This window comes from Balaenoptera ricei, chromosome 13, assembly GCF_028023285.1.
Source record: "Balaenoptera ricei isolate mBalRic1 chromosome 13, mBalRic1.hap2, whole genome shotgun sequence".
Classification (NCBI taxonomy): Eukaryota; Metazoa; Chordata; class Mammalia; order Artiodactyla; family Balaenopteridae; genus Balaenoptera; species Balaenoptera ricei.
This window is the reverse complement of record NC_082651.1, coordinates 68085526-68111787: the sequence shown is the minus strand read 5'-3', so window position 1 is coordinate 68111787 and position 26262 is coordinate 68085526. Positions and strand designations below refer to the sequence as shown.

Here is a 26262-nt window from a genome sequence, read left to right as displayed (position 1 = left end):
TGTACTACTTATATTTGTTTAGAATGTTCTTAAACATACTTCTTTGTAGCTTATGTACCTTATGGTCAAATTTAAAAATGTCCTTTGGTTAAGAAGTGTAGGGACTTCCCTGGTGGCGCAGTGGTTAAGACTCTGCATTCCCAGTGCAGTTCCCTGGTCAGGGAACTAGATCCCACATGCATGGCGCAACTAAGGGTTCTCATGCCACAACTAAGGGTTCGCATGCCACAACTAAGGAGCCCACGAGCTGCAACTAAGGAGCCTGTCAGCCGCAACTAAGACCCGGCACAACCAAATTAAAAAAAAAAGAAAAAAAAAGAAGTGTAGATATTTGATAGTTTTATACCTTTTCAACCCTGGAATCGTTGATTCCATCTGCTTTGTAATACTGTCATAAGTGTTTGTGCAATATAAGGATTCTTATCCAGTGTGATCAGGAATAGGAGATGCTTCATTAATCAAGAGTCAAAGTGTGGAATCATAAGAATTTATACATATATATCTTAAATATTTTAACTTAAAATATGTTCACATATGTTCATTTGTCAATTTTTTAATGAAAGGCTGAGTCTCCCCCTTCTTTCTTTCTAAGTATGCATCTCTGATTAGATTGCTTGTTGACTATCTTGCATAAAATACACCCATAAATCATTTTTTATAATTTTTAGTTTCATTCTTTAAGACAGAGTAAGAAATTTACAGCTTGCAAAACAATATGAATTAGAACCCATCTCTTTCTATGATTTTTTTTCATAATCTTTTATAATTGTGTCACCTACACAATTTAACAGCAGTTTTTTTAGTAACTCATTTTTATGGAGTCTTTCCAAAGCATTCAGCTTAGTGATAGAAATGATAGAAATTATCATTCTCTTTCCTATGTACATTTTGTCAATTTTCTTTGTATTTTATTAACTTAATCATTAAAATAACAAGTACAACTGGCATAAACAGGTTCGGGGGAGAAAACACAGTTGACTCTTGGTAAGTGTGAAACTCAACTGGCGGAAGCAGAAGTATACAGAAGAAACAGGAGTTAAAGAATAACCTACAAAACATGAACATTTAGTGTTCCTTGGGCATCAGTATGCTTTACAGAGGTAAAGTGTCACTAATGCTCTGATTTGGGTAAATTGAAGTCAGTTAAGAGAGCTTCTACTGTCCTTCCAAATTTGCCAAGATGGCAAAATGCAGTAGAGGCCAATTTGGTCCAAAGGGGCAATCTTCCTAGGATATGTTGCCTTAGAATTATAATAAGTTCTTTGCTGAAGATTTTAATCTTTACTGAAGATTTTTTTTTAAAGAAATATTTTTATTATTGAATGAAAGCAGTATAAATTGTATTAGCTGTATGATTTAGGATTTTGAATTATATAATAGTAACTTTTTCCATCGTTTGATATATCTTTTTTATTTGTTTAAATATGTGTTGTTCCATGTTATACTTTATTTTACAGTGGTACAGAAAAAAAGAAAGAAAAACCACAAGGACAGAGAGAAAAAAAAGAGGACTCTCACTCTAATGATCAAAGTCCACAAATTCGAGCATCACCTTCTCCCCAGCCCTCTTCACAGCCTCTCCAAATACACAGACAAACTCAAGAAAGCAAGAATTCTACTCCCACCAAAAGGTTTTAACTGACCCCAAGTACAGAGCTAGGGAATGGTTGTAACGATACCTAAATTCTGTGACTTGAGAAAAAAAATGGCTATCCATGGATTCCAAGAGAAAAGCCTGATGGCTTTTTTTCCCCCACTTCTTTGTTGCTGTAATCTGTATGTTAACACATTGGGGAATGAAAATTTGAGGTCAAATTTATCAGTTAAAACTGGAGGAAAAAAATTAAGTTATAAACAATTTGATGAAAGGAAGGCAAAAGTAACCTACTCTAAAACCAAAACAACATTTTTATAGTAAAATTATAGAATATTTTAAAATTTATATATAACTGTGCATAAATTTATAGCCATGGATAGAAAATTGCCGTATGTTGTTATCCTCACCATATTTTGGCATCATTACAACCTTCAACTTGCAAGGGCCCTTCTCAACAAATGGCTCTTCATTGTGACTGCATCTCAGTTTCAGTTTTGGGTTTTGGGAGGATAAGTTCTTGCTTGAGTAGAGAATTGAATTCATTTCACCTAATCTTTTCTATGCTAAAGGCTTGCTTGAGGGCTTCTCTCTGTGTCTATAATAATTAATATTTTAAAGTTATGAGAAGGGGAGAAGGGAGAAACATTCTAACAATGTGTGTGAGCCTAAATTGGGGATCTAAACCTGCATGCTGGGAGTTCAACACTACAGCTGCCTTGTAATTAAATATTTAGACCAACTTAATGAAATTTGCCTGCTTTAGGGATGTTGATTCAGGCTTTATGATTAGGTATAGATGTATTTTATCATCATACTTCCTCTTGGATATCTTAGGAAAATATTAAACCATTCCCAGAACTGGCTAGGATTTTAATAAAAATAAATGACATCCATTCCTAAAAGATTTATAATATATTTTTATTTGATTAGCTTAATATTTTGCCTCAAATCTCTAATGGAAATTTGGGAAAACACAACACCCTTCACTTGATTGATGCATGTTTAACATTTTAAAAATGCTTTGTGTGTCTCATGCAGATTCTTATGCTATCTAAATGGTTTGTAATTCTTTTGCCTGGTCTGATGTGGAGTTTTTCTTGGATATAGCTTATTAATGTTTTGCAACTTTGGATTGTATGTGGTTAAAGGTGGCTTTTTTTATAATCAATCTCTTTAAGGTTCTGATTTGACTTGGCATCTTCTTTGTCCCAGATCTTTTTTTCAGCTTCTTAAGGTCTCTTGGAAATGTGCTTGCCATTCTGAATTGCTCTTTGGATATACTATTACAAGAAGTATTGAAGGCTGGATGAGTTGTAGGACAGTTAGCAGTGCAGCCAAAAAATCGTTTATAAGTTAAAAAATTTCAGTTATGAATATGTGGAAGCAGTTTTGATAATATAACATTCTTGTGTTAAATTGTTTTTATTTCATGGATAAAATTGACTCTAAAAGAAATAAACAAGAGTTTTACTTTTAGTCCCACAATTATTTAGAAATTGTCATTTGTACCATGTATAATTTAATTACATGAGGACATAAAAAATGAAAATAGCAGCCTTGTAATGATTTTGAATAAGTATAGGTTTTTTCACAAATTCACACAATTTCATAAATTCTGAGAGATAGTAATTATTCAGATTTAAGCAAATGGGTTTGTTTTTTTTTTAAATCAAGTAATATTTGTTCTAGTGAATCTTCTGAATAATAGTGAAAATTAAAAAACAGACTTGGTAATTGCCTTGTTTAACTCCTTGACTCATCCAGGCACAGAACCTTTCAACTAATCCTTCCTTCTCTTTTCTGGATTAGCTTTAAGAAAATGTTAATTACTGCTTTTATGTTCTAGTCAAACTGTCAATTGCTACTCATAGAATTTTTTTCTAAGAAACTAATATGTTTCCTTCCAGCATAAAACGACCACCAACAGCTGAAAAGTCACATAATTCATGGGAAAATTCAGACGATACCCGTAATAAATTACTGAGGGCAGTTTCAACATCAAAATTAATATCAAAAGTTATAAAAAATGCAGACAAGTAAGTATTATACTTTAAGTTATATCTGAAAATTATTAATTATTTGACTATCACGTTTGCATGTACAATTATATGCCACATTTGAATCATTTCTAAAAATCTGTATTTATATCTTTTTTTTCTTCTAAGTGCATTTTTCCTTTTGTGTCTTTAAATAAGGCTGTCTTCCTGTTAATGCTTTTGAACTCATAATAAATTTCAATAATCTCGTAAAATTTGAGTATTTTTCATAAATCTTTCTATGCTTTTATTGTTTAAGTGATCCTAATGGAATATTCCTTCTTTTATGAAACAGTATATTAGTAGTTTAGACCAGTGAGAAACTTTAAAAAATACTGATGCCTCAATTTCACGTCTGGAGATTTATCTGGGGTGTAGCCTAGACATTGAATCTTTTGCAATTTCTTCAGGTGATTATAACGGTCAGCCAAATAAAATTATAAAATAAATGTCTTTGAATTCCTTTTGTAGGCATAAAGATGTCATCATCAACCAAGGTAAGTTAAAAATCCTTTTTAAAAAATGTTTATCTTTTCTACATCAGTTAAATTTTTTCTTTTGATAAGAACATTGACTTACTTTCATTCAGTGTACTTTATTTATTAGCTCACAGTGATAAAAAAGAAGTGTGTTGTTATAGTCATTTAAGAAAAGATCTAATTTTTATTGTAAGATATGTCATTTTTGTCTCAACCAGCAAAAATGTCAACCCGTGAAAAAAACAGCCAAGGTAAGAATAAGCTACACAGTTGGTCGCCTTCTTAGTTAATTTCTTCCTGGATCTCTTATTTGGCTTTTCATTATTTATACTACCCGACTTTCCTCTTAATAAAGGAAATATAGTAATTTGAACTAGTGAATCCAACCACTTTTCTATTTCTCTGAGCTCTGAAGATTCAAGGTCAACAGTAGGAATAAAGATATCATTACAAAGAGGTATAATACCAAGGGGAATTTCCCCCTTTTTTAAAAAAATAAAAGTTGTACTTAGAAAAGCCATTTAAAAGATTGATAAATTTTAACTCAATTTCCTGTCTTGCCAACTTCATTGCAAATAATCACTCATTTCTTGAAGCTAAGACTTAAAATATAATAAGTCTAGCAAATCCATTTCCTCTTAAATTTTTCTTTTATATTAATTGTAATTTCTGGCTACTTGCTGTTGTTGGCTTGTTCTGACCCAAAAAGGGAGAGAAGACTTTTTGTAAATGTGTATTTAATTTAATTGCAAAGTAGGTAAGATTTATACATCAGTTTTACATTCTCCTTCAATTGCCTGCAAATTTAATTGAAGCATGCTGTTCTAAATAAAAGCATGTCCTTCCCGTGCATGCTTTTTACAGCTCATTTCTATGTGTCATAGTTATCTTTATTTTCTGGGTTATTTATTATATTAACGATATATGTGGTTAAAATTTTTGTTAGAGATTTAACTTGATTTCTGTAGATTTTCACTTTTGATTCTGATAAGAAAAGTATTTGCAATCTTCTTTGGATCATTTGTTTTTACGTAGAAATTCTAAATAAAGCTGATTATTGCTGCTGTTCTCCTTCAGTTAGGTCTTACTCCCTCTTTTATAATTTATAGTTAAGTATAGATTAAGTAATAGTTGAAATACCTTAAAGACAAATGAAATTTTATTTACAAAGACAATTCTTATTATGTGTCAAAACATTTTAAAAAGAGAGAGATAGTGATATACAGTGGCAAGAGCAGTGAATGGAGAGTCTCTGTTTAGTGTTTGGCTCTACTGTATAACAACCTTGTGACCCAGGCAAAATGGCAACATCTCTGGGTAGTTTTCTAATCTGAGAATATAACTATAAAGCTTACTTCACAAGACTGCTGAAGGATGAAATAATATGTATGAAAGTACTTTAAAAACAGAAAACACTGTACCTATAAAAAGGTGCTCCTATTATTACGTGTTTTGCCAAAGAGCTTACATTTTATAAAAATCCTTAGAAGGTAAATGAGAAAGGGCTACCTTTCTCTTTGTCGTGCTGTGGTATGTCCTTTGGAAGGAAAAGGGATCTAACTTATGATTAGTATATAAGTGAGTGCTCTGTGTTGGTGACAATTTTCAAAACCATTCAAATAGGCAGGTAAGTAAATGTATTTAAAAGGGAAGGGTTTTGCTAGAGAAGCATCACTAAAGTGGGGAAGAAGGATGGAATGAAAAACTGGAAAAGTCAGTTAAATTCTGTTACAAGAATTGTTAACTGAAGAAGATTGTTCCAGATGTTGGAATTTTAAAATGTCAAATGTTGCTTGCATTAAGCCTTATTTTTGGAATTTGAGCCTGTTCCTTTGCCATTTTAATCAGCTATATTTATCATTAGAGTGTATCTTGAAGGAAAACTCTGGTGCCTCAGCCTGTTATATAATTCAGGCCTGCCTGTGAGGCAGAGCCTATGGAAAGAAGTAGATGGATTCTAGATGGTTTAGGAGATTACAGGTAGGGTATGAGAGGTAAGGAACAGAGGGAATCTATGAAGGCTAACTTGAAAGTAGGTAAGAGGCATCTACTAAAATAAGGAACATTTGAGGAGGAGTAGATGGATGTGTAGAAAAGAATAGTTTGGTTTTGGACAGTTACACTTGAGTTGTCTATAAATCTTAATTTACTCATAGAGGTGTGTAACAAACAACATAGTGTAGATGTTTAAACATGTGTAATTGAAGTCAAGACTGGTTTCACCATTTACTTAGCTTGTGACCATAAGCAGGTTAATTCACCTTCTTAAGTCTTTGTTTTCTCATCTGTAATTGAGACAATAATAAACCCTCAAAGGGTTATTATAAAAATTAAAGATAATAAAGTGTTTAAACATAGTACCTGGCACATAGCACCAAATAAATTTTAGTTATTAATATAAGTGTGACAGTACTCAACCTTGTACTCAAATACGTGGAGTTAAGATGAAAAGATGACCATTAAATAGGTGATCTTCACTTGATGTAAGTTGTGGATAAATTTAAGTTTGGTATTCATTTTGCGTAACATATTTCACAGCACATTTTCTTACACTTTAGGTATTAATCTAAAATATCTGTCATTTTTTTAAAAATCTGTCATTTTTGGACAGTCTTTTTAAAATGTGATTTATTCTTTAGCTCTTTTTTTTGACAGTGACAAGTGTGACTTGCTGTAAGTCATCTGCTTTCTTTTGGGAACAAGCCGATTTATATTTGGTACATGTAAGTGAGTGGTAGCAGAGAAAACTTTACCTGAAATGACTGTGTCCTTCAGACACAGCAGAGTAGAAGAGCATAAATCTGCGTATTCTGATAAGCACTTAGACAGAAGGAAGGAAACCATAGTTGAAAGCAGTGGGAGGTGAAATGAGATGTACACAGGACAATCTCCGAGGCTAGATGTGGGGGGAAGGACATGTTACACCATGTCCTATAAAAAGAGGCTCTTACTAAATTAGATCCTTATCTACACTCAAATCCTTGAAACTTAAGCCCCTTTTCATTACTCTTCTCCCTAGTTCTGTTGGATCCTCTCCCATCACAAGAGAAATGTACTAGGTAAATTTTGTAATAAAATGAGTACAGCTCATAAGCTCATCCTTATAATCATTATCTAGTATATTACATTTTTAAAATATGGAAAATAAGTGTCACATGTTCTCATTTCTAGAGCAGAACCTGAATGTCTTCAAATTATTGCATGTTAACTGTCCTTTTCAGGCTTGAGTAATCCTAAATCACTTTTCTCTTGTTACATCTTAAACTCTTTTAATTGTCTCGTCATGTTGAGAACCTGAATGATTCAGGTTCCTACTGGAGAGAAATCTGCTTAATTGAGGAAAAGAGAACTCCTCAGTCACCAAATCACACTTTTACTTCCTCTTATAGAGCTGCCTCACTGCTCTATGATTAAATTCATTCTTGCTTAACTACCAAACCAGTGCAGTAGTAGCTTAACTACAGGTGTATTTAGATAGAAGAACTATTACTGTAATATCTTAGAAAATTGAGAGGTGACTAATTCTTACTAGCTGCCTAGCTATCTGTCCAAAATGGCTTCAGATGAAAAATACTTTAAAAGTCATTTTGAAATACATACTGTCTAAAATCCTTCAGTAGTTTGTTTTAGCCAAACAGTCATTCAAATAATCTAAAAATATACAATATAAACTCATTTACAAAATAGGAGAAAGAAAAAAAACTCTGAATAATCTTGTCATTTTAACAACTGTTACAGTTCTGATGTGTTTCTTTATTGTTTCTTTATCAGATACACATTTTTAAAATTTTAAAGATTCATTCAACAAATATTTATTGAGTGTGTTTTGTCAGGACCTGTCCCAGAAACAGGAGTTTCTGTCCCAGAAACAGGGATACAGCAGTTACATTGTCTGAACTCTGTGGAACTTATATTCTACCTGTAAGAAACAGACAGTAAATGCTTAATATGTAAGTAGGTAATACATATTGGGAAAGAATAAGGAGAGTAGACAATTGCTATTTTATATAGAGTGGTTAGGGGAGACATCTCTGATAAAGTGATAAAGTCACATTTGAGCCACCTGAATGAAGTGAGTGAACAATTTGGGTATCTGGAGAAAAGAATTTCATGAACAGAGAAAACTGGAAGTACAAAAGCCCTGAGGCAAGAGCTTTCTTGTTGTGTTAGGAGTAGGAAGGAGGTCCTTGATCATAGTGTGCACACAATTTTGTATTTGTTAACCATTGCATTTATAAAATATAGATTCATTCTAAGCAACAGAAGAGTCATTGGACACCTCACTTAGGAAAGGGAAGCAAAGTTGTTTAGTGGAAAGAGCGTAAGAATAATAATAAGCATGAGACCTAGTTAGGGGTGAATCACAGAAGTTTAAAGAATCAGAATCCTACAATGACTAAAATTATGAGTGTTGGTTGGGGAGGAACTAAAAATTTCATTTGCCAAAGGAAATTATGAAAAAAAAAAATCCTTCATCTGATAATAAATTTTTCCCTATGACTCTTGAGACCTTGGACCTCAGTTTCCTTACATATACTTAGGCTTAGACTAGACGTTGCCAAGAGTCTCTTTAATAACTTTTTGAAAGCTCTTTCTTATAGCAAATAGAAAATGGAAGGCAGCCCCCATACCTTCACTAACTCATGTTTAATCTACCTTTAAAAAATTTGAATACAGGTGCTTTTGTTCAGTGCCTTGTATTGTTTTCTGACCTGTTGGCTCCAGGCATGTTCTGTCCTAAAACCTGATCACATCTGTGTAAACTAAGCATTGTATCTGAAAGAATAACTAAAATTTACCTGTAAGAATATAGGATAGCAGTCCTACTGACACTGTCTGTATATTGTGTTACCTACTGAGAGGAAGTATATTGTCCCCTGCTGAGGGGTACAGTTTGAAACAAACCAAAGAAATCAAAAGCCCTTAATTGCACTACAGATAGAATCTTTCCTTGCTGTTTCTGAGATGATATCCAAAACTTTGCAGTTCCAGAATTTGGAAAGAAGGGTGCTAGCTTTAAGTCTATTTTAAATGTGAATAAGCAGGAAGGGCAGGAAACCAAATATTGCACCTCCAAAAAAATACACTCACTTCTAAAATTTACCTATTGGCATATGTTAAGTAGGATATATAATCATTACTTGGATCCCTAGGTCTGGGCTTTGTCCAGGTATTCTCTGTATTTAAAAGGAGACCAAAAAGGGGGAACCTCTTCTCTCTTGGAGATTTTTTTTTTTTTAAATATTTATTTACTTATTTGGTTGCACCGGGTCTTATTTATTTATTTATTTATTTATATTTATTTTTGGCTGTGTTGGGTCTTCGTTTCTGTGCGAGGGCTTTCTCCAGTTGCAGCGAGTGGGGGCCACTCTTCATCGCGGTGCGCGGGCCTCTTCACCATCGCGGCCTCTCTTGTTGTGGAGCACAGGCTCCAGACGCGCAGGCTCAGTAGCTGTGGCTCACGGGCCCAGTTGCTCCACGGCATGTGGGATCTTCCCAGACCAGGACTCGAACCCGTGTCCCCTGCATTAGCAGGCAGATTCTCAACCACTGCGCCACCAGGGAAGCCCACTTGGAGATTTTTTTAAGCAGAGATCTGATATCTTGTTGGTAACAGTCTTATAGATTAAAATGTATTTAAATGCTGTCCAATTTTTTTAGTATAAATTATCCCAACTTCTAAGAGTATGCGTTCTTGACATCCTCTTTCCTTATTTTCAGCTGAGAAAAAAGTCCCAAGTGCCCCCTTTGAACATGGAGAATATGACTTTTCATGAGAGTATCCTAGTCTTGTGCATATTTATTTTATTCCAGTTGAAGACTTTTCACCCATACTGAATTTTCACAACTGTAGGCATAAGTTTTTTTTAAAAAAATCTAAACTAGGGACTTCCCTGGTGGCGCAGTGGTTAAGAATCCACCTGCCAATGCAGGGGACACGGGTTCAAGCCCTAGTCCGGGAAGATTCCCACATGCTGCGGAGCAACTAAGCCCGTGAGCCACAAGTACTGAGCCCTCGTGCCACAACTGCTGAAGCCGCACGCCTAGAGCCTGTGCTCCGCAACAAAGAGAAGCCACCCCAGAAGAGTAGTCCCGGCTCGCCGCAACTAGAGAAAGCCCCCGTGCAGCAACGAAGACCCAACACAGCCAAAAATAAATAAATAAATATTTTAAAAAATCTAAACTAGAAAATGCAATTAACTAGAAAATCTCCATTCCTTAAGCATACCAGTTAACTGAGCTCATATAGTTAGAAATCCGTTCTGTCCAGAAACCGCAGTTAGACTCCACAATGTGTTGCCCACTCTATCAATTGTTTACTGTTTTCCTGAAGCACTTTGAAAAGAATTCTGAAACTTGTGATTAGTGTAGCAGAAAAGAGGTACAAATGATCAGTGACATATACAAAACTGCAAGAAAAGGCATAGTGAATCACATGCCACATTCCTGAGCTATACTCATAGTTGATTCTCCAAGGAACAATTTTACCAAAAATATTCTATTGATTATTTCCTTAAGTAATGCTTTTTAAACTTTTTAAAGATTAAATATTTTAATCTTTCTAAAAATACAAGCAAATAATATTTCAAGCACCTATATACTGACCACCCAGATTTATTAGATCTTTACATTTTGCTTTATTTGACTCAGGTTTTTGGGTTTTGGGGGTTTTTTTAATTAACTTTTTTTTTTTTTTTTTTTTGGCCACGCCATGCGGCATGTGGGATCTTATCTCCCCAACCAGGGATCGAACCCATGCTCCCTGAATTGAGAGCATGGAGTCTTAACCACTGGACTGCCAGGGAAGTCCCTTTTTTTTTTTTTTAAGAAATAAAACATTAAAGATGAAGTCTCTCAATACTCTTTAATTAGAATTTCATATATGGGTTTTTATGGTTCCCCTTGGGCCTCTTGATTTTCTTTCTGCTGTAGTTAATTGAGAAAGACTTAGAGGGATAAATATTTTGATATCTGAAGTTTCTTTTTTTGATTTCTTATTTTAAAAAAATTAAATCCAACTTGGTGTATTCAGATAAAATGAAGAATTTTTTTCATTTTAGTGTTTAAGATAACTTTTCCTGGGGATATAAATGAGTGATTTGAGGGACTTTGTAAAGTACAACCATGTTTTGCTTAGTTCAGAAATGTTTTCAGCAGTATAGCAAATCTTTCAGAAGTTTTATGTGCCTTATATTGTTGGAATAGACGTATTTCCCATCTTTTACCAAAGAAAGCCTTTTTCACACAGTACAAATAATTAAAATGCTTACACAAACTCCCATGTCTGATATTTTCAAGTAATTTTATGGCAATCACAGTTGTAAAAAAAACCCAAAAAACAAAACAGCAAAGAAAAATCTGATTAAAGGAGGTTTAGATTCAAGAAAGTAATTAACTGCAAATTGGCTTTTTACTGTAATTAGATAAGTGTTGACCAGCAGATACATAAGACTTGGTTATGTCTGTCTTGTAAGCTCCTAAGAGGCTAGGTTAACATCTTTTACATCTTCATTGTGTAACCTCACCCCACCCCCATGTAATTAAGAATTGAATAAAATTTACCAGCTAGTAGAACTCTACCTATAGAACAACGAAAATTAAGGTAGCATTTTAGTATTTGGTCAGATTTTTCAGACCTGTGTTCTTGTCCCAGCCAGTAAAACTAACTACATAATATTTGGCAAGCACAATTAGGAATTTTTTTTTTTTTTTAGGAATTTTTTAAATGAGCACAATAAGATTAGATTATATATCCTTCTAAATTCATGACTCCCCTTTTTATTTTGGAGTCTACATTTATGATCTATTTTTACAACTAGACCTTTGAAAAGGGGTGAAATTGAGACTTTATTATAGCACAAATCAATTTCCTTGTTCAAAAACCAAAGATACTTACAGATTACATTGTTTCATTGGAATTTTTAAAAATTATTACTCGAGTGTAACTGGATCATTAACTGGGACTTGAAATATTTTGTTTAAAAATAAATGAGTTTTAAGAAAAGATTTTAACTTTCCTTAAGTGGTCTTTGTCACTTTCTACCATAAAATTGTGAACAGTATTTCTAGCATCTTGTTTACCAGCCTGTTCTGTAGCTCTGTGGTTTTGGGGAATAGAACTGGTAGTGTCAGAGAAAAAGCTCAAATTAAGTAAAGATTCTTAAATTTTCTGTTTGTTTGCTGGAATTAGGTAGCATCTCACAGCTAGCTACATTTTAGTTAAATATAAAATTCAAATTCAGTTGTGGGGGGAGCTCTTTAGTTCTAAAGATCGTAAAATATAAAAATGAATTCCTAAAGTGAAAACTTTAGGAGAAAGATGCTTTAAATTGTAAGCATTCTAGAAGTTCAGAAGGCTTTCTACAAGCGGCACCCATTACATAAACAAGTACAAGTCATAGTCCAGACCCTTGAAGCTCTGCTGTTGCCTTTGAAAGGCTTTCTTTAAAATCTCTAGGTGCAGAAACAGAGCAAGCTATTTAAAAGAAAAAAAAAGCACAGGAGGAACCAATCTTGGAGCAGAGTATGCCCAGTACTAATTTTCTTCTACACTCCTTGAATTTTTCCTTTTGCTTTGTTATAATCTGTGAAAGATTAATAAATTTTGATAAGCATCTTTTAAACATGTAATGTTAATAACCAGTTATTTATATCAGTATGAATTATTTCAGCAATACTGCTTTTCTCAGAACACCTGAGAATAACTATGCCAAAAAGTTTGGATTAGGGAATATAATGATCATTTTGCAATTTGAAGCACTTTGGAGGATAGGACAGCCCAGGGGAGGTGCTAAAGTAGAAGCACATGAGGAGACTGAAGGGGAAGGACTAAGAGGTGTGCGAGAAGGACATGGAAATACAGTATTTCAAATTTTTGCCTAGCATTCACTCTTCCAAAAGATAATAGAGCAGAAACATCTTCCTCTTCTGTTGTACTCTCTGATTTCCTGTTGTTGGGATCCAGAGCTCAGGCTAATACTATTTGGATTATAAGGAAGCTGTACTGTCAGGTAATTGGACTTATGTGGACTAGCCTAAAGATATCACCACGGTCTGAACAGTACTGTCCAATAGAAACATAATGTATAACACATATATAATTTTAAATGTTCTAGTAGCAACATTTTAAACATAAAAAGACACAGGTAAGATTAAGTTTAGTATATTTAATGCAGTATATCCAGAATATCATTTCAATGTGTGATCAATATAAAAAAAATGAGATGTTTTACTTTTTTTTTCATACTAAATCTTCAAAATCTGTTGTGTATTTTACACTTACAGCATGTCTCAGTTCACACTAGCTGCCTTCTAAGTGTTCTACCAGTGGCTATCATTTTGGATAGTGCAGATCTAGAACATAGTTTAGAATGAAAATATTTCCCAACAGAACACAGTCTAGGAACTCATTTGACCTCTCTGAGCCTTGGTTTCCCCTTCTGTAAAAGTAGCTGTTTGAACTAGGTGAGCTCTAAGATTTCTTCCAGTTCCAGCATTATATGTGTCTAGAGAAATGAACTAATAAAATTTATGGTATTTATGGTATCAACAATATCCCACAGAATTTTCCTTCCTTCCTTCCTTCCTTCCTTCCTTCCTTCCTTCCTTCCTCCCTCCCTCCCTCTCTCCCTCCCTCCCTCCCTCTCTCTCTCTCTCCTTCTTTCTCTCTTTCCACACCACGCAGCTTGTGGGATCTTAGTTCCCCAACCAGGGATTGAACCTGGGCCCCAGCAATGAAAGCACCAAGTCCTAACCACTGGACCGCCAGGGAATTCCCTGAATTTCTTCTTTTATAATTAAGCATTGATCAGATTCAATGAAGAATATTTTATTTGAGCATAAGCTAGTAAGTGGTAGAGCTGAGATTCAAACAAGGTCTGTGTTTATCACAAAGCTTGTGTTCTCTCCACTATACTGTATAGCCTCCCTCTCAGTCCCAGGAATTTTCACAATGTCAAAATAGGAGATAAAATGTTGAGATTAATTCCATTTCAGGAAGCAGCAGCTTCACTATTGAATACAGATAACCCTCTAGTGTGTTTACTAATTATAATGAGATAATTTAATCATTTCTTTCTCACATTCCTTTTCTGGACCACCAGACCTTATTAATGTATTAATTAATGTTACTGATCTCATACTCTTCTTTGACCAGTCCCATGGCCCGTCTCTTCCCCTTGACTTTCATGCTGGTATACAGTGAGGACGGCCAGAAAGTAGCATTTGGGTAAAACAAATTGTTAAGTTGTTCGACTATAAGATCAATAAGCCTGACAGCCTCAAGAAAAGGTTTGCAGTGAGAATTTGACTCAACAGTGATTGAGGAGAGAGGTTCTTCTTCATCTATATATTTTACCTAATTCCCAAGGTAAAGACTCTTCTTAGGTTGCAAACTAGTGAGCTACATGCAGGCCAAAGGTGTGTTTTCACATCGTATTCTCCCTTTTTTTGGCAAAGGAGTAAACGTTTAAAAATTGGGAGATTTCACAGTAAATTATAGATTTTCTGTTTCTCTTGAAAAATGAGAAGATCTAGCAGCACTGGGCTCACATCTTTCCTGAGGATGATTAACTGCTGCCTTCCTGAGATGGGGCCTGGTGTATGCCAGTGCCCGAACCCCAACCGGTCGTCCTGTATTCTCCCACTGCTCTCATTTTGCATTTCCTGCCTGGGCCTGTAGATATTTGAACTTGTGACCCATGTATTATAGTGTACCTGATAGAACCCTCAGAATTCTAACTTATTTGCTGCACTTGCTGTTCTGTGGACAGTCACTTTAAAGCTTATGAAGAGAGATTACAGTGTGTTAAATCATGTATTACAAGCAATTCCTAGACAGTGTTTAGAATGGTCATAAATCCTTCACAAAGGGACAAAGGGAAGGGAATAAATATTTGTCAGAGACCTTACACTTTACAGTGTGAACTCAGTCATAATTCTGAATGGTAAGTAGTATTATCATTTTATTTATTAGGAAAATGAAGCCAAAGTCACATAGCTAGGAAGGGGTAAAGCTGGGATTCAGATCCCAATCAGTCTTTTTCTCCAAAGCTCCTGCTTTTTCCACTGTAATGTGGTGCCTCCCTCTCAGTCTCAGGAATTGTTCCCAGTGTCTAGATTATATTCTCTGCGTCCAGCATGCATACTGCCACTTTATCGGCAGGAAAAGCATTTTCATTCTAACATGCACTGCCATTTTTATATTAGAAAAGTTCACAGGCGCTAGATACATAGTTCCTTTGCTTATAGTTAGTTGCTTGTGCTGCTTGACAGTTGCTAAAGGAATCAATGCAGTATTCTGAGCTGTCTCTTACTAGCAAAGGAGAGGGCTTTTTTTTTTCTTTGATGCTATCCCTAACCCATTCCCTTTGCTGGACGTATAATCTCTTCTAACTGGCAATAGAAGCATCTATTAAATATTTTATTTTTTCCATTCAGAAAGCATTTATGCTATACACCTCTGATCAGTGATCTTGGAAGAAATTCCAAAGGACAGGATATTTCCCTTTAAGAATTCATATTCTTTAAAAAAAAAAAAAAAAAAACAACTAGAGGGAAAAGTATGTAACAAATTGACACCTATAAGAAAGTGAACTATACAAAAAATGGCAAGGAGATACAGATAAAGATGATTGCTGAAGGGAAATAGTTACAGCTGATAACTAAATCATTTAGTTATCATCAAAGTCCAGCTATGCTACAACTCATCAGGAAGCAGAGCCCACTCTTAGATTCAGAAGTAATAGAGACATACATCATGTGGTATTAAAACTATGGCGTGGGAGGTCTTAGCCTGTTCTTAGATCAAACCCTGAGGCCGAACACACTATGAGTAATAATAATAAAAATAACTTGAACTTCTAACCCATAACAAGCACAGTTTTAAAATCTGACTCTGAAGAAATATTTACAGACATTCAGCAAATAATTTCTTTCCTTCTTCCATGGTTTGCATTACATAAGCTATTGGATTATCTACTCTTTTCCTTAGTAGCTTAGGTCATTATTAGAGGTCCTAAGGTTGTATCAGCCTCTGGTTGATGATCACATTTTCAGTCTGTTTTTAACATGATTTTCATATAACAGACAAGTTAGCAAGTTCTAGACATTGCCTATGCTTTTGTACTCAGTCCCTTATTTTCTCCTTCCCGCTTAGGTTCTTTTGTAAACATTTCACGACCACCATCAATATTTATTAAACCTGTCTGTATGTAGGTTGGGATGCTGGGGCCAGGGATCCCAACACAGTCTCACACACAGTCTCGTTTGTTCACTTAAGTATTGTTTTCATTTGTAAAAGGTGTACAATAAATATTGATTTGATTCTGGAGTTGTCTTTTTAACATTTTTAGTTTTAGACTGTTGCACATCTTACAAACAGCTATTGGTTTATATAAATAAAAGATGTTTTTGCTGCTAACTAGAAAACTGTTTCCTTGCACTGTCTTTAAAATGTTAGTGTATTATAATTTAATTGCTTAGACTCAAGGCTGATTGTAGGCATGATTGTGAAGTAGGGGACCTTGGTCCTCTTTCCATCCAGCTCTGGTCACTGCCCTGTGTAGCAGAGTGCTTAGTCTCTCTCCCCGTCCTGACTTATGAGGGTGTCTGACTTCACTCCTCATGGTATATTCTGAGGCCATGTTTTGTATGCCATTAGACGTCAGTAGGTTGATCAGGTAGTGTGGTGGACATGGTTGTTGTCTACTCGGATAATCTCTTTTCAATTGTCAGAGAAACTGCCATCACAAAATTATTTTCTTTTCATTTTTGTACCTCAACTTTCCTGGCCGTCTTGTTGAAATGTGTCAACTTATAGATAAATTATATTTTAATTATGAAAATAGTTATTCTTACTTAAGGAAATGACCAATGGTTTTTTTCCTACAATGTTTTGGACTAGGTCTTTATACAAAAGCAATCATGTATAATGAGACTAGAACTCTGAAGTAGCTATTTTTTATCTGTTTTTGTTGTATCCCATTAATAATACACTTTTCTATGAATATTCAGCAAATACATCTGTCTTAATTTTTTTCTTATGTCTTAACAGAAGGAGAATATGTTAAAATGTTTATGCGAGGTCGACCAATTACAATGTTCATTCCTTCTGATGTTGACAATTATGATGACATCAGAACAGAGCTGCCTCCTGAGAAGCTCAAACTGGAGTGGGTGTATCCTTTTCTATTGTGACAGCAGATTTGTTTGCTTTGTCTTTAGTTTAAGAAAAATTAGTTTACTTGACCTCTATCAAAATTGTCTTTATGCCAAAAAAAGTAAATGTAATAAACATAGCAACCACTTGAGAAAGGAAGGAGATGTCATCTCTAATCCTTTCACATATTACATGTATTTTGCTATTAGCAATTTAAAACCACCAAAATTAATATTTTCAGATAGGGTAAACAGTATCCTACGAACATCGAGGCAGGTGCTTGTGGTGTGGTAGAAGAGACGTCAGATTAGAATTGGAAGGCTAGTGTTTGAGTCTTGGCTCTGCCACTTATCCCTAATGAACCTTACTTCCTTCATTTATAAAAAAGATGTTAATAATCCCTATCTCACAGGTCCATTGTAAGAATTAAGTAAGAAAACATCAGTTAAGCATTTTGTAAGCTGTGAAATAATGTGAATTATTTTATTAAGAGCTCAGATTAGCAAGGTGGATTCTAATTTGAGAATTAACTTCTTCACCACCAGACATTTTTTAAAAAATGAGTATATAAAACAAAGTGCTCCTTATTTCACTTAGAAAGTCTCATTTCTCTTAGACCCTGTAAGAAACTCTCAGTGAAGCAGAAGGAGCTAATAGTTTGAACTCTGCTTTCTGCCTTCATTCTCCTACATCCTCCTCCCCGACACCTTGAATCAGTTCCTCCTTTTGGCAGAAATTAGCTTGAGAAAACTCACCAATCCTGTTATTCTGTACAACTTCTTAGTGGACGCTCTGCCTGTACCAGACTGTGCCTGGCTATCTCTTATTCATCATTTAGGTCAAGCGTAAGTGTCACTTTTTCAGATAGCCCTTCTTCTGATCTCTCTCTTTTTCTCTCTCCATTTAAATTAGATACTCCTTTTATGCTTTCTCCTAGCATCCTGTTATTTTTCTTTCCACAATTTCTAATGATATATTTGGTGTTAATTTTTGTCGCCTTGCAAAGCATAACCTCTAGAGACATAGGCCCACATTTGTTTTGTTCAGATGTGTGTGTTCAACTCTGTGCCTGTCACATATTAGGAGCACAATATGTATTTGTTTGTTGAATGAGGAAACTAAGATTTAAGCATAATAAAAGTTCTTGGGGTTCCACAAGGGCTAATGGCAGGACATGAGTTTTCTAGTTCCATTCCAGTCCTCTTTTCTTATACCTTCCTGATTCCCTTAAGTATCCATGAAAAAATTGTTTATTTAAACTTTGAAAATTATGTTTATTAAAAACCTTGACTCTTTTAAGATATGGTTATCGAGGAAAGGACTGTCGAGCTAATGTTTACCTTCTTCCTACCGGGGAAATCGTTTATTTCATAGCATCAGTAGTAGTACTATTTAATTATGAGGAGAGAACTCAACGACACTACCTGGGTCATACAGACTGTGTGAAATGGTTGGTATTGTTTACATTTGTTCATTTTTTAATTTCATGCTCTTATTTTTTAAATCTGGATTTTTATTGGAAATGATTTCCTATGGAAAACTCAGAACTTAAGGATATTATGGGCATTCTGTAGATAATTTCAGAAAGAAAAAAAAGACTTACAGGCCTCCAAAATGGTTGGTGTGATATCCACTGCAATAAAACGTATCATCTATAAATCTCAATTGGGACCTCTTCTTCTTTCCCACATCTTTTATGGTCTTTTTCTTCTGGCCTATAACATCAAATATATGTGGGGCATTCTAGACTTTTACATACTTCTGAGAGTGATTATTGGTTACTAAATATTTCTCAAGGATTTATTTTATGTAGGTAAATTTTGAACTTGATGCTTTTGGGGGGAGAGGGAATCATGGCTGAATAAGGATTAAAGTATCCCATAGGGTGTCAAACTGTAAAAAAGTGAGAACTCCTTTTATATGCTTGGCATGTTTTTAAAGTACTCAATTAATTTTACTACTTCTTAGTTAACTTTAATTATCTATTGCTTAAATTCATTACTTTCCAACATTTAAAATCTTCTATGTCTGTACTATTCTGGCAACTATATCTTTATCTAGAAAAAAATTATGCTAATATATATTAGACTATTAAAATATTATATAGATTGTTAAACTTTTAGAGATGATTAAAGTATTGCCTTTTTCACTAGAAGAATAATATGTGTACAGAATTACTTATTTATTACAACATCATTTGATAGGAAAGATTGGAAACAGCCTAAATATCTTTTAGCTGGGGACTAGTAATATTGTGGTGTACCTATAGGTTACCATGCAGCTATAAAGAAAGAATAAGTTTGGATGGACTTAGAGATTATCTTACTGAGTGAAGTAAGTCAGAAAGAGAAAGACAAATACCATATGATATCACTTATATGTGGAATCTAAAATACAACACAAATGAACATATCTACAAAACAGAAACAGACTCACAGACATAGAGAACAGACTTGGGGTTGCCAAGGGGAAGATGGGGTTGGGGAGGAAAGGATTGGGAGTTTGGGATTAGCAGACTCCAGCTATTATATAGAGGGTGGATAAACAACAAGGTCCTACTGTATAGCACAGGGAATTATTCAATATCCTGTGATAGGGAGCTTCCCTGGTGGCACAGTGGTTGAGAATCTGCCTGCCAATGCAGGGGACACGGGTTCGAGCCCTGGTCTGGGAAGATCCCACATGCCATGGAGCAACTGGGCCCGTGAGCCACAATTACTGAGCCTGCGCGTCTGGAGCTTGTGCTCCGCAGCAAGGGAGGAGGCCGCGATAGTGAGAGGCCCGCGCACCGCGATGAAGAGTGGCCCCCACTTGCCACAACTAGAGAAAGCCCTCACACAGAAATGAAGACCCAACACAGCCATAAATAAATAAATAAATAAATAAATTTAAAACACACCTCATAAAAAATTTTTAAAAATTAAAAAAATTTTAAAAAATATCCTGTGATAAACTATAATGGAAATGAATATGAAAAAGAATATATATGTGTATAACTGAATCACTTTGCTCTGCAGCAGAAATTAACACAACATTGCAAATCAACTATACTTCAATAAAATTTTTTTAAAAAAGAAAGAATGAGGAAGGTCTTTGTGTATTAATATGGAAAGATCCCTAAGACATACTCCTAAGTATAAAATTTAAATAACAAGAAAATGTGTGTGTAGTGTTCTACCATTTGTGTAAAAAGGAGGTGGAAGATAAATATTTATGTTGGCTTCCACATATGTAAAATTTTTCCAGAATTATTAATAAAAAGAAACTGATTACAGTGATTACCTGGGGTTGCAGGGAGTAGGGATAATAGCGAGGTAGATGAGATTTTAGCAGAATTTCAATATGTGTTTTTATAGCTTTTGATATTTGAGCCATGCATATATATTACCTAATCCAGCAATTTCACTTTTTAAAATGTGTTTTAAAAGATTGGGTTTTTTTGTATTTAAATTCTTTCCACAACTTTTATTTATTTTTTATTATTTTTTTATTGGAGTATAGTCGCTTTCCAATGTTGTGTTAGTTTCTACTGTACAGCAAAGTGAATCAGCTATACATATACATATATCCCCTCTTTTTTGGATTTTAATATGGCAAAATGTTAATGTTAGGGTTTTAATTACTTTTAATATAATTGACCGCAATAAAGGATGTAAATAAAGGAACTATTTAAGTAAGAGAAAATAGAATTAAAGAAACATTGATAAACTCTAGCCTCCTTAGTAATAAAAGAAAATAAAGTGATACCATTGGACTTCCCTGGTGGTGCAGTGGTTAAGAATTCGCCTGCCAATGCAGGGACACAGGTTCAATTCCTGGTCCAGGAAGATCCCACATGCTGCGGAGCACCTAAGCCCGCGAGCCACAACTACTGAGCCTGCATGCCACAACTACTGAAGCCCACATGCTCTAGGACCCACATGCCGCAACTACTGAGCCCATGTGCTGCAACTACTGAAACCCGTGCTCTGCAACAAGAGAAGCCACCACAATGAGAAGCCTACATACTGCAACAAAGAGTAGCCCCCACTCACCACAACTAGAGAAAGCCCACGTGCAGCAAGAAAGACCCAGAGTGGCCCCCCCCAAAAAAAAATTGATACCATTTATACCAATCAAATTATCAAGGCATTTCAAAATGTATAATTCTTAATATGGGGAAGTTTTAGTGACACTTTTCAAACATTTTTATTTATGACAATTTAAATTGATACTACTCTTCCGGAAAGTAATGAGCAATACGTACCAAGAACAAAAAAGTTACACTCTCAGTTGCGCTTACCCCTTGGTTGCAAGATGTAGAAGAATTCTAGATATGGATGTGAAGACATCCTTTTAAAAATCTTGCTCATCACTCATATGTTTAGCATGAGAAATGTGGGCATATATTTTGCAGTATTTTTAATTTGTACTTAAAAGTTTCTGGCCCAAAGTTTAACTTAGAAGAGTTTAGTGTTAAGAACTAATTAAAAGGTTGGAGGCACTGTGTGTGAAGATGTTGACTGCCGTGTCCTTTGTAGAAAAATAGAAATGACGAAAGAGGTATTAAATCAATAATATGCATGAGGATTATGTGACAGTTGGGAAAGTACTTATGCTTTTTTTGTTTCTGTTTTTTAATTAATTAATTTTTAAAATTTTATTTCTTATTTTTGGCTGCTTTTGGGTCTTCGTTGCTGCACGCGGGCTTCTCTCTGGTTGCGACAAGCAGGGGCTACTCTTCGTTGTGGTGTGCAGGCTTCTCACTGTGGTGGCTTCTCTTGTTGGGAGCACAGGCTCTAGGCACACGGGCTTCAGTAGTTGTGGCACACGCGCTCAGTAGTTGTGGCTCGCGGGCTGTAGAGCACAGGCTCAGTAGTTGTGGCGCATGGGCTTAGTTGCTCCGCGGCATGTGGGATCTTCCCGGACCAGGGCTTGAATCCGTGTCCCCTGCATTGGCAGGCAGATTCTTAACCACTGCGCCACCAGGGAAGCCCATGCTTATGTTTTAATAAAGTAAAATTACACAGTGCAATATTGCATCTTCACTGTAATAAAACCATGTGAATATTTATTCCTAGGTGCAGGACTAGAAAGGAACTTGAACAAATGAGAACAGTTTAATTTATCATGCCACAATTATGAGTAAATATTTTCTTCAGATTTAGTGTTCTGATAATTTGTTCAGTTTAACAAAGAAGGAAGTAGTACAGCTGAAAACTTAGAAAAGAAATCCTTTAGGTAATTGATGTTTATTTGATTTGCTAAAGAAAATAAAACAAATGGGTCACGTTGAGTTTTTTTAATGATTAAAAACTATTTGTTTGAAAAATGTTGATACTTAGGCATATTTCTGCTGTTTTATGTCTTTCCTGTATTTAAAATTGTTGTTAATACTGCTTTTTAGCCTTGCTATACATCCTGACAAAATTAGGATTGCAACTGGACAGATAGCTGGAGTGGATAAGGATGGAAGGGTGAGTGGCACAGTTTTATGCATTCTGTACCTAGTGATATTGATATTAGAATGGAATTGATTGTAATTTTAACCATAACTCATTTATTTTATTCTCTTAAAATTTAACTATTAAGGGATTTCTAGTGTAAGCAGGGAAAAAAATATTAGGATGTAATAACATTCCAAAAAAACAAAAGAGAGTCAAAGTAAAAATTTTTTTTCAAAAAAAAATAAGTGTTCTCCCTAAGGAAACTATTTACTTGTAAAAATGGGAGAACTGATAAGCTTGTTAAAAAAATTTTTTTAAACATAGAATAATTTATCAATGTTTCCCTAAATTGATGAATCCCTTGATTTTATATATGACTAGAAATGATAACACTTAAAATTTTTCAGTTATTATTCAGTACTGTTAAATTGGCTTATATAACAAATCCCTTATTTGTAAGGATCAACAGTGAATATTAATGATGACTGATTAGCATGTATATGACTACTCATGACATTTTCTGACTTAAAGTTTCTTTAAAGAAAAAGAGTTGAAGGGGTTATATTGGATGACTTTTAAGACCCCTTCCAGTTGTAAATTCTATTTAAGGACTGTTTGCTTAGCAATTTATTGGACACTGATTCTTTTAAAAAGTATTATTTTCTCAGGAATGAAAGTAATGCTAAAAGCAGGATTTCCAGAGCAAATTTGCTGGTGTTACAATCCTGACTCCACCTTTTCATAGCTGGATAACTATAGACAAGTTATTATCTCCATTTCAATTTCGTCATCTGTTAAATGGTGGTTATAATAAATAGCACCTAACCCATAGGTCTGTGAGAATTAAATGAATTAATACATGTAATATACTTAGAATAGTATATAACACATAGTAAATACTCAAATCATTTGCTGCTACTGTTATCACTTTTGTTATTTCCTTATTTTCATGGTATGAGAAGAAAATACCTGCTCAAGATTCTTTGGGGGCATATGTTAACAGTTCTTGTGGGAGCGGTATTTATTTTCATCTCCCTAAATACTAGTTGTCTTGCTGTCTTGTGTTTTTCCCCTTGTTTCTGCAGCCCCTGCAACCCCATGTCAGAGTGTGGGATTCAGTTAGTCTATCTACACTGCAGATTATTGGACTTGGAACTTTTGAGCGTGGAGTAGGATGCCTGGATTTTTCAAAAGCAGTAAGTATTTAAGGGAGTTAGCCAGCTGCACAAAGACACAGAAAAGAAGTTAAGCTCAGTTTTGTTTGTGCCTGTGTTCATAGAAAGTGATAATTGAATTGAAAAATTAGATGTTAGCTATTGCTTAACAATGGCCAGCATTTTAACCTAAGTGCTAAAGTACTTTGGTTTAGATAGGATCCAGGATATTTCGCTTAATTATACTTACTTTGTTCTGTCCTAAAATAGGATTCTAATGTAATAGCAGGAAATGGTTAAAGGAATGCATACATAGCATAGTAAAATTGAAACAAGCAATAAGATGTGCTTTTGCTTCAGCTTGAATCATGGAGATCTATTTTATTTAGAAAATGTACAGACGTGAAACTTGGCCAGTTCTGCCACAAGTATTGTCTTTTCTTAATGTCATATTGGAGTAAAGGAAACAATCAGACCTTTTGTGTTCACTAAAATCATGAATTGTTTTGGTTCTGAATTGATGACAGCATGATTTTTTTTAATTAATTAATTTATTTATGTATTTAATTTTGGCTGCGTTGGGTCTTCGTTGCTGCGTACGGGCTTTCTTTAGTGGCAACGAGCGGGGGCTACTCTTCCTTGCGGTGTGCGGGCTTCTCATTGCGGTGGCTTCTCTTGTTGGGGAGCACAGGCTCTAGGCGCTCAGGCTTCAGTAGTTGTGACTCGTGGGCTCTAGAGTGCAGGCTCAGTAGTTGTGGTGCACGGGCTCAGTTGCTTTGCGGCATGTGGGATCTTCCCGGACCAGGACTCGAACCCGTGTCCCCTGCACTGGCAGGCAGATTCTTAACCACTGCGCCACCAGGGAAGCCCCGACAGCATGATTTTAAATTTAAGTTTAAAATTCAGTGTTCAGCCATCTTACCTAAGCCTTGAGACTTTATTTTGGGGAAAATAAAACAAGATGTTGCTCACTTTAAACATTCTATTTATTCTTGAATTATATGTAATTATTATAGAGTATACAGGAAAACTTCTTTATTTTAGGATCATAATTTTTAATTTCAAATACAAATATCCCTGCAGATTTTATTGGACCTCATTCATGCTTTAGAATATATTTATGTATTCATATTATCTCTTCAGTTCCTAACTGTCAGCAGCTATATTCTGGATTATGGGTGTTTTGTGGGACATGGAGGAGCAAGGGACATTTTTAGAGCAGAAAGATCAATTTGGGTGGATATAGGAACTTTACCTGCAGGCCCTGAATGTCAAGGGGTATAATGAGTCAGGAATTGGGAGAAAGGCATTTAGAAAAGGAGATGAGAGGACAGAAGGGAAATACTTTTACTACCTTTTTTACCCCCCAAAATCTCTATAACAGAAACTGTTGTCATCTTGTTGATACCATTGTTACAGTGTTAAGACTATCTTGGATTGCCTCACACTCTGACTTTTCCTCATTTAGATAATCATTCCAATACAGGATAAAAGAAAGATAAAGAGGAAAGTAAGCTCTGCCCTTCCTCGGTACCTCTCACTTATCACCACAATATTTCTTTGTTCCATAGACATCATAAGGCATATACTTACAAATGCTACTAGAAAAAAAATAATCTTTTAGTATCATCCACAGTTCTTTTTCTTAAACTGGGAGGCATTAGTTATGTTTTTATCTTGTTTATTCATGTTAATGTAACTCAGGTATATCATGGAAAACAAATAGGAAAACTTTAAAATAGCCATTAATTTTAGCTTGTTCTATCAAACTACCAAAATTTAGGAGCAGAGTTATAAAATTATATACATTTCACATCTACCTCAAAGGAAAATACTTCAAATGCAGTCAGACTACTTTAAAGCAGAAAATACTTGAAGACGCAGAAGGGACTAGGGTATCCTCCAAATTAATTATTTGCTATCTCTGAATAATAGAAGTGGCTAGATAGCAAGTGGAGATCAACCTAGGGGAAAAAATTGGAAATGGAAAAAAAAATTTTTAAGACTTTTTATTGTATTTCTGAAGAATATACAGTCTTAGTAAATAGTATGTTCATTATATTTCAAGGAACCATGAGTTTAAAGGATTTTGGATTATCTTAAACTTGGCAGTTTTAATAATATGGTATTTCTTTTTAGAAAGTCAGCCTTATCTGAAAATTTTTAAATGCCTATTGCAATTGACTTTTCTTTAGGATTCAGGTGTTCATTTATGTGTTATCGATGACTCCAATGAACATATGCTTACTGTATGGGATTGGCAGAAGAAATCAAAAGGAGCAGAAATAAAGGTAAAAACATTTTAATTGGGTATTATCTTTTAGAATACATTATTTGTTTTGTAAATCCTTGGAAGTATATTGCATATCCTTAGGTTTCAAGAAAGCACCAGCTGGCCAAATTCATCAAAT

At 34.8% G+C, this 26262-nt stretch overlaps 1 protein-coding gene across 3 annotated transcripts in view; it reads left to right on the top strand.

The window, feature by feature from the left end:
• EML4 (EMAP like 4) overlaps window positions 1–26262 on the top strand; it is a 165536-nt gene that overhangs the window by 96449 nt on the left and 42825 nt on the right. For 2 of the 3 annotated variants that reach the window (XM_059943503.1, XM_059943501.1), the window contains exons 4-12: window positions 1458–1631; window positions 3505–3633; window positions 4105–4130; window positions 4331–4363; window positions 17167–17290; window positions 18572–18721; window positions 22658–22727; window positions 23783–23893; window positions 26047–26142. In XM_059943503.1, the coding sequence (XP_059799486.1) occupies window positions 1458–1631; window positions 3505–3633; window positions 4105–4130; window positions 4331–4363; window positions 17167–17290; window positions 18572–18721; window positions 22658–22727; window positions 23783–23893; window positions 26047–26142 (913 nt within the window). The remainder of the gene's footprint in view (window positions 1–1457; window positions 1632–3504; window positions 3634–4104; window positions 4131–4330; window positions 4364–17166; window positions 17291–18571; window positions 18722–22657; window positions 22728–23782; window positions 23894–26046; window positions 26143–26262) is intronic. The other variant, XM_059943502.1, reaches the window with a different exon arrangement.